This window comes from Mycteria americana, chromosome 8, assembly GCF_035582795.1.
Source record: "Mycteria americana isolate JAX WOST 10 ecotype Jacksonville Zoo and Gardens chromosome 8, USCA_MyAme_1.0, whole genome shotgun sequence".
NCBI classification, from domain to species: Eukaryota; Metazoa; Chordata; class Aves; order Ciconiiformes; family Ciconiidae; genus Mycteria; species Mycteria americana.
Genome location: NC_134372.1, coordinates 7,830,012 through 7,844,462, shown reverse-complemented (window position 1 = coordinate 7,844,462; position 14,451 = coordinate 7,830,012). Strand labels below are relative to the sequence as shown.

The window sequence follows — 14,451 nt, the reverse complement described above, 5'->3', positions numbered from 1 at the left end:
GGGATCATGCAGCGATGGTATCTGGGCAGAAACAAGCCAAGATCTTGGTCTATTCCCACTGCAGTCAGTGACTCCCTGGGGCTATAGGAAGGGATATGGGAAAACCATAAGCTCAAATCCAAGAGTCTCAGGCTAACGTGGGGTGCACGTGCTCAACAGAGGTTTGGTACCAGGCTTTTCCCAAGACAGTCTCACCACTGCCCTGTTCCTTCCATCACAGGGTCTCCCCACAGCGAGCTGTATCACAAGGACAGGGCTCATTTGCAGTGGCCTCAGGGGGAGGAACAGTTCCCAGCGATGTCCACCCTTGTGTCACTGCCCTACACCCACGTCCCAGCTTCCAGCACAGTGGGGCTGCACCCCATAACGCCCTATCTATCAAGACAGATACCAGCTGCACTTTGGCCCTTCCTTGGGGCAGAGGGCTGCTTTCCGGGCCGCTGCATGGGGCAGGAGCTCCTCCCTCAGCTCTGTGCTCTTTGGGGCCATTGCCAAAGCCCACACCCTGCCCAGCAAGCAAGCAAGGATGGAGGAGGGAGCACACCTCCTCCTGCCCTGCCCACAGCCTCTGGGAACAAGATTCCCAGCCCTGTCGACTCAGCAGCTGCCTGATTCAGGTGAACTTGTTTGACACAAGGCGCATCTGTACCAAACAGTTAGCCTGGCTGGCAGCCATGCCTCAGCCTTACCCTTGAGACCCTCTGCACAAAAAGCCCCTCTGGCTGGGCTGGAGGGGGCTCAAAGCCCACGAGGTGAAAACTCATCTCTGCTCTAAGTCAAGGCATCACCTGCTTGCTTTGCAGAGAGTATGCAATGGGAGGGGGGAGGAGGAAACTCGCTTCCTCACTAATAATCTAATAATCAAGCAGTGCCCTTCCATAGTTTCCTTCCAAGGTGATCAACTTCTCCTGCAAATGGCCCAGCTGCCCAGGAAAGAGTCTGTGGGGCATGGCCCCAGGCGGGAACACGCAGGACACGACTGCAGGGAAGGGGTTGCTCAAGGGACATTTAGTTTGTGAGGTTATCCTGGGTGCTTGGTTTCCTTGAGCATTGTGGGCTCAGTCCTGGAGGCCACGGGCATGCAGTGCGAGTTTATGCAAAGCTCTGCCCAGAGAGCTCAGGCGTGGGATTACATGCACAGGCAAAGACACGTCCGTGCAAGCGAGCCCGGGTAAGCCACGTGGCCGCATGAGAACGCATCTGTGCGGAAAGGGTCAAAGCCAGACCAGCCACCACATCAACCACAGCACTCAGGACCACAGTTGCAAACACATGTGAAGCCCCGCATCCAGGAACACATGTGTTTGGGCACACGCAGCCCCACAGGCAGCGTCCAGCACCTGCTGCACGAGCGTCGGCACATCCTTGTTGTACAGCCACTAACACGCATGTGGAAACAGGTCTGCATTCATTCAGTCTGTGCTCTAAAGCAGGGATGTTTAGCGTGTGGACGAGCAGCAAAGACTTTTCAAGTGTGCTGCAAGGTGGAAACTCTGAACTTCTCGCACGGCACCACCAGCTGAGTGACTAGCAGGAGCTCAGCACAGCCAGGGACATTCCCATGCTTAGGGCTACACTAAACAACAGCCAAAAACACAAACAGCAGCAGCCCCCTCCAAGACCCTGGGTTTCTCTCTGGCTGCGACCAGACACCTCCTGTAGGCAAGAGAAACCCGACGTGTTGAGACAGGCGCTTCATACCACGAGAACTCGCAGGACCAAAGACTTCAGAGAACAATAAGTTACAGAGGATTGCATTTAGCAGAGTCAGAAACTCTGAATCAGCCAGCTAGGCTCCTCTTCCTTTAACTTGAATTTCTCCCCCAGCTTCTCCATGCAATAAGGCTGTGCCCTGAATACATCCCTGGCAGGAGAGGGTCTGGCAGGAGAGGACAGCTTGACTTGTTGCTTAAATAGTTCTCTAGTGCCATTGCATTGCTCCAGAGTGGCCAGCCAGCCTCCAGCAACTGCTCCAGGTCCTGTAACATACCCACCAGCCCTACATGGATAGCTTGGGTGCCCAACAGCACCTCCTGCGACAGCAAGTACCTATGCTTAGGTAGCCGGATTGAGCCCTCTGTGGGTGCCATCAGCACCAGGCACTGCTCCTCCCTGGTCTTGCTAGTTCTTCCATGTGGATACAGTCTCTTCACAGCACTGTCTCACCCTCTCCAGGTTACACCTGCATCTGTCCCGGGCTGTTTTCTGGTGAGCGCTGTGAGCTAGGGGACAGTCCCTGCGAGTCCAAGCCCTGCCTGCACGGGGGAACTTGCACTCTCTCCGCCACTGGCTACTCCTGCCACTGCCCTGACTGGTACCTGGGCGAAAGGTAAGGTCTGGGCAAGCTTCGGGCTGGGCGATCTCCCATGGTGGGCTGAAAACATGATCTCTGCCAACAAGCATTGCACATTTCTGGAGCTCACCAGACACGCTGGGTTTAAGTGCAAATTGCATGTACCTGAGCATTGCAGCAAGGAAGTGTCCGAAGGCAGAGCTGAGCAGACCAGGGCATAAATAGCTCTGCCATCATGTGGTCATTGCCCCTCTGTGCCCATCTCCTCTAAGCAGGAGGAAAAAAAATAAACTCTCCTCTCCTCACAGATGCTTTGAATGCGTGCAGGTGTTATGCTTGGTGCAGGTTCAAAGCCTCTCCTTGTGAGGGGAGAGTCTCTCTCCACACGCTGCTCCTCCCCACGGTGTGTGCTGAGCTCAGCTGTGACGGTGGCATCCTCCTGAGGCCAGGGCTGCCTGGGAGCAGGGTGTGGGCAGGCACTGCACTGGGTGGCAGGAGGATGCCCTGAGGCTGGAGGGATGCTGGCTAGCACAGTTGCAAGCTGCCCCCTCCCTCAGTAGCTGGGACACCCACCCTGGCTGCTACAGAGGCTGTTTCTGCCCAGGACCTGCTCTGCAGGGCTCATCCAAGCGGAATTTCTGTCCCATGTCACAGCCACGATTCATCCAATTCAAAGCTCAGTTCAGGATACTGGGCTACGCTGAAAAGCAGGTGCAGGATGCCATTCCCCCTCTCCTGACAGATAGCCTACGGATCCCCATTATCATGAGGTGTTGGAGTGTTTGGCTTTGGCCCTGAACCCTACGGTTCATATCACTTTGAAGTTACATCTCCCATATATGAAATGTCAGCGCACGCTTGCCAAATATCTGCAGCTAGATAATTAACCCAGGCCCAGAGGCTGCTCTGCTGCTCAGCGTTACCTGCCGCAGCCACGCACCCTCTCCAAGCCCCCTGATGAGAGATGCCCAGCGCAGGCTCGAACAGCATCACGCCCAGTTCATCCTTCTGCCTTAGTCATTTAGCCAGGATGAACAGTGGTCCTTTGAATCAATGCAAAGGCAGAAATTATTCGTGCAACTCTGGGAATAAAAGCATGTAGCTGGGCATCAGGTGGCAGTGTAATATCTGAAATCACCGGTTGTCCAGCTGGAGCCTGTGGGTGCATGTTGCACACACCAGCTCACACATCCTAAAACACTGACTAAGAAACAAGAGGATCCTAAACCTCACAAAGTTTGTTCAGTAACAAGAAAAAAAAAAAGGCAGGAAAGCCAACAACGCATTGCATATTCCCCCTAGCACGGGGAGATCATTACTGTTGGAAGGAAAGGTCCCCTGTACTGTTGGGGAACGTTTAGGTTGTGTGGAGTGGAGCAGGACAGAGAATCAGAAATTCAGTCTCAGTTCTGCAGATGCTCCATAAAATGCCAAAAAAGCCTCTCCAACAAGGATGCCCATTCACCGCTTCTCAGGCGAGATGTTCTCCAAATGTTTGCTGCAAACTGCAGACATCCAGACATCACCCTGAGACCCCACAGAGCCTGGAGGACATATGAGACTTCATAAGAGGTTAACACATCTCAGAGTGACCCTGGGCTCCCTAATTTAACAGGATGGGAGCATCTCTCTGCAGTGTTAGCCCTAGAACCTGCAAATACTCCTCTGAGGCAGGAAGCCCCCCATTTTAATTTGTTGCATATGACTGAAAAATAGGACCATCCTGTAAAACATGGTGTCCTGAAAAGCATCATTTTATACTCAAGGACATGGTCCTCTGCCAGGAGAGGCAGGTAGCACGAGTCTAGCAAGAGAGGGAGAGCAGACCAGGATGGAGCATCCTTGGCCGGTGTAAGTCAGAGCCCTGAAGAGGGTTACGCAGTTTTAGCTGCATCTCCAGGCTAGTGGTGGTTGTCTCCATCCTGTCCCCACCACAGGTGCGAGAAGCTGGCCGAGGAGTGCCAAGACAACCCATGCCGAAATGCAGGGCGCTGCGTGAGCAACCAGGGCTCCGTCCATTGCATCTGCCCATCGGATTACCAGGGGGACTACTGCACACAGCCCATCATCACCCCCGCCATCGTGCCCACGCAGTGGGCAGTGGGCCCTGAGGAGATCGCGGAGATCGTTGCTGGTGTGCTGGGGGTGGCCATCCTGGCCGCAGCCTTCGTGCTCATCCGCAAGCGCTACCGCCAGCGGGCCAAGGCACACAAGCCTGTGGCCCGGGAGGACCCCGACCTGCTCTCCAAGAGTGAGTTCTCCAAAAGCGTGGGTGTGGGCACCCAAGCCGTGCCACCCATCGAGCTCAACATCCTCAGCGATGCAGCACACAACAACCTGGACCGGGCCACACCGGAGCAGCGCAAACCCACCAGCACCCCTGAGTTTGTCACCTTCAACTCAGCCAATGCCCCAAAGCACCGGGGCACCATCGTGTGCAGTGTGGCACCCAACCTGCCCCCCGCTGCACCCCCCTCCAACTCTGACAACGAGTCCTTCATCAAGTGCACCTGGGCCAGGGAAGAGATGGGTCAGTAGCCATAGCTTTTTTCTTGCTCTTACACATCCCTCTTCCCCCTGTGAAGTGGATCAAAGGTTTGCAAACTTGAGGGACCAACAGCATTGGTTAAAGCAAAGCAAAGCACGGGCAAATGCTGCCCAAGCCCTGCTATAGGTCCTTTATTGGCTTTTCCCTCCCTGCTCACCAGTACATCCCAGTTTTCAGCTTTAACCTGCTCAGCCTCATACGCAATCAGCAGGGAAACCATTAATGCATAGCCTGGATTCCCACACATCCTGGGTCAAAAGACCCTGTAAAAGAGAATAAAAAAGCTAAGGGGAAAAAATTAAGAAGCTAAAAGTCAGTGTGAGTTTTAGTGGAGGCATTTGCATCAATGCTCCTAGGCAGAGGGATCATGCCCTCAGGGAAACACCTTGCACGGCTCCAGACAGCAAGGTTACTGCTTTCTGCCCGTGCCGGAGTTCATCACCAAAGGATGCTGTTAGAAGAGTTCACCAGGGTAACTACAGGGAAAGGGAGAGAGCCAGTGGATCACTTGCTCTTCAGCATGCAAGCTTCTTGCACCTGGATGGCATGAAGAAGTGTCTTTTGGGTGCTAGAGCAGGGGATGTGCCAGTGGGAACGCTGCCCTGGCACAGCCAGGGGTGCCCTCAGGTCCCTTCAGTTCCCAAAGCAGCAACTACAACTCCCCTGTCCTCATGTCTCCTCTCTTCCCTGGTCTGCCACATCTCTTGCAGGCTCAGAGTCTACAGAAGGAATTAGCGGGAGGGCAAGAGGGGGAAAACAACAGCTTGAACTGCAGCTAACACAACTCTGTTTTATTCCAGTCTACCCAGCAGAAACAACCTACTGGCCCCCCCGGTACCTGTCATCGGATGTCCAGGAATATTCCCACTATGAGATCATTCAAGGCCCCCCTGCATCCTCCTCCCACCCTCCTCTCCCCCCGCCACCCCCCCCGCCGGTGGACGCAGAGCCAGTTGCTCTCTATGGGGGCTTTCCCTTCCCGCTGGACCAGAGCAACAAGCGGGCCCCCATCCCGCCCCGCTACAGCAACCAGAACCTGGAGGACTTCTTGCCACTCAGCCCTGTGGACGTGGGAGCCTCCCAGTGCCAGAATGAATATACAGCCATCAGCTACTACCCAGCCCAGCTGGTGCAGGGCGAGGGCATCCCATACCAGCCCGACCCTGGATACAAGCGGGTCAGCATGCGCCTGAGCGTGGCCCAGCCCTCCTACGCGGACTGTGAGGTGGGCCACCAGCCCAGCATCCGAGCCCAACCCGTTCCACCCCCCAACTACGAGGGCTCCGACATGGTGGAGAGCGACTACGGGAGCTGCGAGGAGGTGATGTTTTAACGGGGGGGCTCATCCTCAAGATGAGAAGCACGTCTCCACGCAGAACAGTGTGCATGGGGCTGGCACGTGCCACCGAAGGGAGGCTTACGTGTCCCTCCTCAGCTTGCGGCATCTCCCCCTGCACAGCTGGGTTGTAATTTGGCTGGATCTTTCCCCCTGCTGCCATCCATGGTGCTCCTGCTACAAACGGAGGGGAAACGCTCCATCCTCTGCCAGGACACAGACGATGCTCCTGGGATGCCTATGACTAACCTGCCTCCTTGCCAAGGGGACTTCCTCCGACACTCTGTAGGACTGCAGCGTGCCACCTCCTCCCACCCCGAGCTCCCTGGCCACAGGGACAAGGAGGAGGAGGAGGAGGAGGAGGGCAAGCACTGCAGGCATGGCAGCAGTTGTGGTGGAGAAGGTGCAAAAGGACTAGCGATGCACAGCCTGGGAGTGCCCCAGGGCGGATAGCAGAGGCTCCCTGCCCCCAGCTCTAGCTCCAAGGGCTTGTATTGAGCCAATGGTTTGCCCGGTGGAACAGATCAGCTGGTGCAAACCCTCTTCCATGTCTGCTCCCCAATGCAGGGAGAGAGATGAGGGAATGCGGCTGGTCCCATCAGCATGTCCCTCACTTGGCCAACAGAAGTCCAAGAAAAAAAAAAACCAAACAGTTCATTCCTGTAGAAAACCCAAGCAACAAGCTTCATCGCACCAGGAACCACCCACAGACTCAAACCGGTGCAGCTAGCAGCAAAGCAAGACCCCTGCCCAGTTGGGCTGCACTCGCGGGAGTAAGGGACACCCTGCCCCAAGGATGCGAGCACGGACGTGTCCCCGTGGCTGTCGCGGTCCCATGCTGAACACAGCGGTACATGGTCCTGCCACCCAGCTGGGGCTCCCCGGCATATCCTGGCAAGACTGGCCAGCACTGCATGGCGTCTCCCACCTGAGACAGGGCACCGAGGCTCTTGAGCGTGGGTTTGCCTTTACGTCCTTGTGCTTGGGAATGTATTGTTTCTTCGTGAGAGGTTTTCTTTGGTTGGTTGTTTGATGTAACTTTTTTGTTGTTGATTTTTGGAAAGTATTAAAAGAGTTTGGATTTTTTTACTATTATGATTTTATTCAATAACTCAGGGATTCCCTTGTGTATTGGGTTTGCGTGGCAAAGTTTTGGTAGCAGGGGGGGGCTACAGGGGTGGCTCCTGTGAGAAGCTGCTAGAAGCTTCCCCCATGTCCAACAGAGCCAATGCCAGCCGGCTCCAAGACGGACCCACCACTGGCCAAGGCCGAGCCCATCAGCGATGGTGGTAGCACCTCTGTGATAACATATTTAAGAAGGGGGGGGAAAAACTGCATAACTGCAGCCGGAGAGAGGAGTGAGAATATGTGAGAGGAACAGCTCTGCAGACACCAAGTGAAGGAGGAGGGGGAGGAGGTGTTCTAGGTGCTGGAGCAGAGGTTCCCCTGCAGCCCGTGGTGAAGACCATGGTGAGGCAGGCTGTCCCCTGCAGCCCATGGAGGTCCACAGTGGAGCAGATATCCACCTGCAGCCCGTAGAGGTCCATGGTGGAGCAGATATCCACTGCAGCCCATGGAGGTCCACGGTGGAGCACATATCCACCCACAGCCCATGGAGGACCCCGCGCCGGAGCAGGTGGATGCCTGAAGGAGGCTGTGACCCCATGGGAAGCCCATGCTGGAGGAGGCTCCTGGCAGGATCTGTGGATCCATGGAGAGAGGAGCCCAGGCTGGAGCAGGTTTGCTGGCAGGACTGGTGACCCCCATGGGGGACCCACGCTGGAGCAGTCTGTTCCTGAAGGACTGCACCCTGTGGAAAGGACCCACACTGGAGCAGTTTGTGAAGAACTGCAGCCCGTGGGAAGGACTCACATTGGAGAAGTTCATGGAGGACTGTCTCCCGTGGGAGGGACCCCACGGTGGAGCTGGGGAAGAGCATGAGGAGTCCTCCCCCTGCGGAGGAAGGAGCGGCAGAGACAACGTGCGATGAACTGACCACAACCCCCGTTCCCCGTCCCCCTGCGCCATGCGGGGGAAGACGTAGAGAAAATCGGGAGTAAAGTTAAGCCCAGGAAGAAGGGGGGGGTGGGGGGAAGGTGTTTTAAGATTTAGTTTTTATTTTCTCATTACCCTACTTTGATTTGATTGGCAATAAATTAATTTCCCCAAGTCAAATCTGTTTTGCCCGTGACAGTACTTGGTGAATGATCTCTCCCTGTCCTTAACTCGACCCACCAGCCTTTCGTTATGTTTTCTCTCCCCTGTACAGCTGAGGAGAGGAGTGATAGAGCGGCTTTGGTGGGCACCTGGCATCCAGCCAGGGTCAACCCACCACACCTTGTAAATAGGACATCCCTGCCTAGCTCCAGCCAAGGGCAGCCCAGGGAATAACAGCTTATTTTGAACACTGGCATCCCCAGCCTCTTGAGCCTTCAGAGAAGTACCAAGACAGCAAGTTCAATGCATATCTGAGGATCCCATAAGGGCCAGAGGAAGGAGGCAGACCCATGGTAGCCTGCCTCACTTCAGGAAGGCATGAGCCTCCCGTACCTGTTAGCTCAGGAGCAAAGGGGTTGGAAGGACCCAAATCCAAGCCCTGCCTTGATTCCCATCCCCAATGAAACACACTTGGGAAAACAGAAATTCATCTTATTTCTGAAAGTAAAGCCGCAGCCCTTAAGGAGATGACTATCACCCGGTTAACCTGGAAAACACACCCGACTCAAGCGTATCTGCAGAGAGGTCCCCAAAACGCCCAGCACAGGCTCTGTGGGACACAGCAACCAGCCCCAACACCTGTAGACCCTGCCCGCAGCCCCACTCCCCTGCCCAAGCATCCCCTGGGCATCAGGGACGCTTGCCACTCCTCCAGCACCCATCAGCCACCCCACAGCACCCCGAAGCGCTGCCTGGTTTACCTCTCAAAGCTGTCATGCACTTTGATAATTCTTTTTTTGACCAAGAATCCCAGGCTCGTCACTGCTGTCGCTCCCCCATGCACGCCGGGCAGCCTCCTCTGGAAGGGCTCGCCATCAACCAGAGAGCAGGATCCGTCTCAGAGTTGCCCCAGCAACAGCTGATAACACTAAAGCTCAGCAATGCTTTGGGTGTCAATGATGTCATTAGCTATCGCCATGGAGATGGCAAAGGAAGGACCAGGGGAGCAGTGCCTCCCAGGGCCAACATCCACAGGGGGCAAAGTGCTGCGTGGGCCAAATGACCCCAAGAGTGACCGATGAGGGGGGACCGTGCCAGCCCAGGGCAGTGCCTCAGTGTTCCCTGCCCGGAGGTCAGCCTGCTCGGGGGAAAGGCAGGACCTCAGCTGCAGGCTGCTGCTCCAGCAGCCTCTGGCTCTGCAACCCGCACCCCCAAAGGGGATCCCTCAGGGCCAGCCCCACGGCGAGGCAGAAGGGCACTTTGCAAGGCCTGACGCCATGGGCAAAGGGCACTGGTTTAGCAGATGCTCCCAGAGCAAATTAACTCCCCCAGCCCAGAAGTGGGCTAACGCTGAGCTCCTGCTGCCCGCAGCAGAGCTTGGCTAGCCAGGGGTTGCCGTGGGACCCCAGCAGCTGGGATGCAGGCAGGGTCCCTGCCTGCCCCCTGCAGTGCCCCAAAAACACTCCTGGGAGGTCTGCAGGGTGCCCTGGGGTAAAGGAGAGCTTCTGGGAGGGGAGAGGAGGAAGCAGGCAAGCTCCCAGAGCTGCAAACTTTGGCGGCAGGCTTGAAGGGATGTTTCCTCCCCGCTCCTCTTCCTCCTCCGGGGGAGGCAGTCCGGAGCGGCTGCCAGCCCTGCACGGCCCGGCCCGGCAGGGAGGGGAGTGCGGGGCGGGGGAACCTCTCGGCCGGCTGGCGGGGGGACTGGCTGCCCTACCCGGCCTGGGCACTCGCCCTCACGCTCATCATCACCATCGCAGGTGACATCCTGGGCAACGGCTTGGTCATCGCCTCCATCCTCAAGAACAAGAAGCTGCGGTGCAGCCCGGCTCCCCACGGAGGGAGGGAGGGATGGCCCGGGAGCGGGTACCCAGCGCAGCAGCCTTGCGGAAGCCGCAGCCGGGCAGGGATGCGCGGTGTGCTGCTGGCTGCATCCAGCCAAGCCCAAACTCGAGTTCATCTCTTAGGATACGCACACGTGTGAAATCAGCCATAACCTTTGGACTCCCACTGCTGCCTCCTCATCATCATGCTTGGTCCTTTCCTAGCACCAAATGGCAAAGCACAGACCCTGCATTTCACTCACCTGTAACTCCCAGGAAGTTATCGGAGTGGGAGCAGTGGGAGGGGAGGGAAGCAGCCACAAGCGTTGCCTGCCTTTCCTTTCCCAGCTCTGCATCTCCCACTAGCTGGTGTTCTTGCTCTAAAGTTCCCCCAAGTAAGGACTGCCAGTTCCTCAGTTCAAGCCCAGATCTGTCCTGTGGCTCTTGTACTCACAGGATGATATCTTGCTGTGTTCGGTTTTGGGCCCCTCACTACAAGGGAGACATTGAGGGGCTGGAGCGTGTCCAGAGAAGGGCAACGGAGCTGGGGAAGGGTCTGGAGCACAAGGCTGATGGGGAGCGGCTGAGGGAGCTGGGGTTGTTTAGCCTGGAGAAAAGGAGGCTGAGGGGAGACCTTATCGCTCTCTACAACTACCTGAAAGGAGGTTGTAGAGAGGTGGGGGTCGGTCTCTTCTCCCAAGTAACAAGCCATAGGACATGAAGAAATGGCCTCAAGTTGCATCAGGAGAGGTTCAGATTGGATATTAGGAAAAATTTCTTTACTGAAAGGATAGTCAAGCATTGGAACAGGCTGCACAGAGAGGTGGTGGAGTCACCATCCCTTGGAGAATTTCAAAAAACATGTAGATATGGCACTTCGGGACATGGTTTAGTAGGCATGGAGGTGTTGCGTTGACAGTTGGACTCGATGATCTTAGAGGTCTTTTCCAACCTTAATGATTCTATGATGACGATAACCTGGCATTGCTGATCAGCTGGGGCTTGTTGGATTCAATTCTGTTGCAGCCCCAGTTCAGAGATACCAAATCCCGGTTACTTTTTACATGCCTTCAACCAGCCCCTTATACATTGCACCCCACATTCTCCTGCCTCTCCTCTCTTCTGTGACTCTTACTAGTGACACTGTCACACACCCTGCATGCATTCACACACCAGGCACAAGCGGCACCAGGTACTCCCACGTACCGTGCAAACAGAAAACCTTCGCTGTGCCATAACCGCTGGCAGGTAAAATCTGGGTCATCCTTCAACTTCTGGCCTTTTCATGAATGCAATACCACCAACAGCCCAGAGAGAGCTTGCTTTTTGGTATTTGCTTACTAAAGGGAAAAAAAAATACTTACACACACACGCATTTATATTTACACACACATACGTACATATCTGTATGAAGAAGAAAGTAGTTCTGGGGTTAACACGAGAGGGGATGGATCTGTGGTCCAAAGATGTTGAGAGACTTCACACTGATTTCAGCCAGGACATGAGCAACTTCCTTGCTTTTTAATAAAAAGCAGGTTCACTCTTCTTTTCAAAAAGAGCCATCAACTGTGAAAGTTTCAGGTGAAATTACTTCATCCTAGATTTAGCAGACAGAGCCCAGCATCCCACTTCTCATCCCTCTTCCCCCCTGGTAGCCAAACTCTGCTTTGCATCAGCTGCAACACGGGGCAGCACCCTTCTCCCACATCTCCTGCTGCAAATTTAGGGTCAGAACAAGGTATATGGGAAGACGAGGGAAAGCCCCTTATCCTGGGTACCATTACAGTTTACTGTAACACTGGAGTAGCTCTCTGTAGCCAGAGAGAGCTGCGTTACCACCATTAGTTATAACTTCTTCCCTCTCTCTTCCCGGGCAGACAATGCCTTTGTGGTGAGCTTGGCCCTTGCAGATTTGCTGGTGGCTTTCTATCCGTACCCACTCATCCTGACGGCTATTTTCCACAATGGCTGGGTGTGCTGGTTTTGGCTGGCGTAGAGTTAATTTTCCTCACAGTAGCTACTATGGGGCTATGTTTTCGATTTGTGATGGAAGCAGTGTTGATAATACAGGGATGTTTTTGTTATTGCTGAGCAGTGCTGACACAGTCAAGGACTTTTCTGCCTCTCACCCCACCCCACCAGTGAGTAGGCTGGGGGGGCACAAGAAGCTGGGAGGGGACACGGCTGGGACAGCTGACCCCAGCTGACCAAAGGGATATCCCAGACCATATGGCGTCATGCTCAGCAGATAAAGCTGGGGAAGAAGAAGGAAGGGGGGGGATGTTTGGAGAGATGGCGTTCATCTTCCCAAGTCACCATTACGCGTGATGGAGCCCTGCTTTCCTGGAGATGGCTGAACACCTGCCTGCCCATGGGAAGGAGTGAATGAATTCCTTGTTTTGCTTTGCTTGCACACCCAGCTTTTGCTTTACCTACTAAACTGTCTTTATCTTAACCCATGAGTTTTCTCACTTTGTCTTCTGATTCTCTCCCCCATCCCACCAGGAGGGAGTGAGCGAGTGGCTGGTGGTGCTTAGTTGCCAGCCAGGGTTAAACCACAACACTGGGTGATGGGCTACCTCCACTGCCAGATCAGTGGCTTCCTGATGTGTATTCAATATCACAGGCATTGCTATCAACCGCTACTGCTACATCTGCCACAGCCTGAAGTATGACAGACTTTTTCTCCAGTACCAACACCCTGTGCTATGTGGGACTGGTCTGGGCAGTCACTTTGCTGGCCATTGTGCCAAACCTTTTTGTGGAGTACCTGCAATATGGCCCCTGTGTGTACTCCTGCACCTTTTCCCAGTCCGTCCGTGCCCTGCACACCATCATTTTGGCGATGGTCCACTTCTTGCTCATCGCTATCGTCAGCTACTGCTACCTGAAGATCTGGGTGCTTGTCATCCAGGTACGGCACAGGGTGAAGCCCAACTTCCACCCAAAATGAAGCCACATGATTCCCGGAACCTCTTAACCATGTTCATGGTCTTTGTGCTCTTTGCTGTATGTTGGGCACCATTAAACTTCACTGGCTTTGCAGTGGCAGTGAAGCCACCCTTGGGTTCCTCGATCCCAGAATGGCTCTTCACCTCCAGCTATTCCATGGCATACTTTAACAGCTGCCTGAATGTGGTGATTTACGGGGCCATGAACTACAACTTCAGGAAGGAGTACAAAAGGATCATGCTGACTGTGTTCCAGCTGGCATACAGGGCTGATGGAGGATAACCCCAGAGGACTGAGCCTGGAGGGAAAGATGACCCCATCTAAGTGCATGCAGATAGACACGCCAATCCTCTGCCTCTTTATCAGGGATGTACAAACAGAGCATAGCCAGAGCTAAGGGAGGAGAGCGACCAATGCATCTCCACCAAAACATGGTTCACACCAGGAACAGCTCAGGCCACCATGCTTCACAATGCTCTGTTGGAGAGGGATGTTGAGCATGGCAGAGCAAGCAACCTGCAGAAGACACCAGTTCAGCAAATCATCTGAACCCTTTAGGATTTTCTTTCCACCTTCATTTCTCTGTTATTCATCAAGTCTTTAAGATCTTAAGAGCATTTATGGACACTTGTGCACCTCAGAGGAGACTAGACCCTGTGAACGTTGGGTGAAGCATTAGGAGCACACACTCCTGAAGAGATCACAGACCTGCCTTGTTCTCTCCTTCACCCTTACCTCTGCCAATACCCGAGAAAGAAGAAATGTCCAAGCCCCACTCAGCCCCTTGGTTACATGGTGATGGAGGGTCGATGTTGGTGGACAGCAGAGTGGGGAGGTATGGAACAACCTGTCGGCTCTGTCCTCCTGATGGCAGAGGGCTGTCCAGCAATAGGAACCCCTCTACTTGTACTTGCAACAAGTTCATGAGATAAACATATGAGGCTGCTCTCCTCTTAGCCCTCATATGCTCCAGACTGCTTATTCCCACCTCCCTCTGTCTCTGGCCACCTCAGTTGTGCATGCACCTGCGACCACAAAGGAACGTAAGTTTTACACCACTTTTTGAATGTATTTTATGGCCAGGAATCACAAGTGAGCCTAAGCCACAGCTGGCCTGCAAAGAGGTCCACGTGTCATTTTGGAAAAGCTCCCTTCTAATCCTGTACTATTTGTTCTTCTGCAGCAGAAGCACAACCACAAGGAAATGGGAGGTTGTAAGCACAAAATCCTGTTTGCAGAGATGGAACAAGGTCTTTTGACCCCGGATAACCTGCCCCAACCCTCTTTGCTCTCCTTTCCCATTGCTATTGCAGCCGGCTCGCCCGGCAGCACAACACAAGGCCTC

The 14,451-nt window shown here is 54.6% G+C and overlaps 2 protein-coding genes across 2 annotated transcripts in view; both read left to right on the top strand.

The window, feature by feature from the left end:
• The window catches only part of FAT2 (FAT atypical cadherin 2), a 50,516-nt gene extending 43,285 nt beyond the window's left edge, over positions 1–7,231 (top strand). The window contains exons 21-23 of the mRNA XM_075511008.1: positions 2,176–2,329; positions 4,231–4,823; positions 5,642–7,231. Coding sequence (XP_075367123.1) covers positions 2,176–2,329; positions 4,231–4,823; positions 5,642–6,174 — 1,280 coding nt within the window. The 3' untranslated portion in view covers positions 6,175–7,231. The remainder of the gene's footprint in view (positions 1–2,175; positions 2,330–4,230; positions 4,824–5,641) is intronic.
• LOC142414107 (melatonin receptor type 1B-like) lies at positions 6,343–13,388 on the top strand. The gene is given in 8 exon segments (XM_075511007.1): positions 6,343–6,541; positions 9,141–9,320; positions 9,948–10,247; positions 12,032–12,118; positions 12,714–12,762; positions 12,764–12,836; positions 12,838–13,090; positions 13,093–13,388. Coding segments are annotated over 8 exon segments (1,437 nt in total).
• The last annotated feature ends 1,063 nt before the right edge of the window (positions 13,389–14,451 follow it).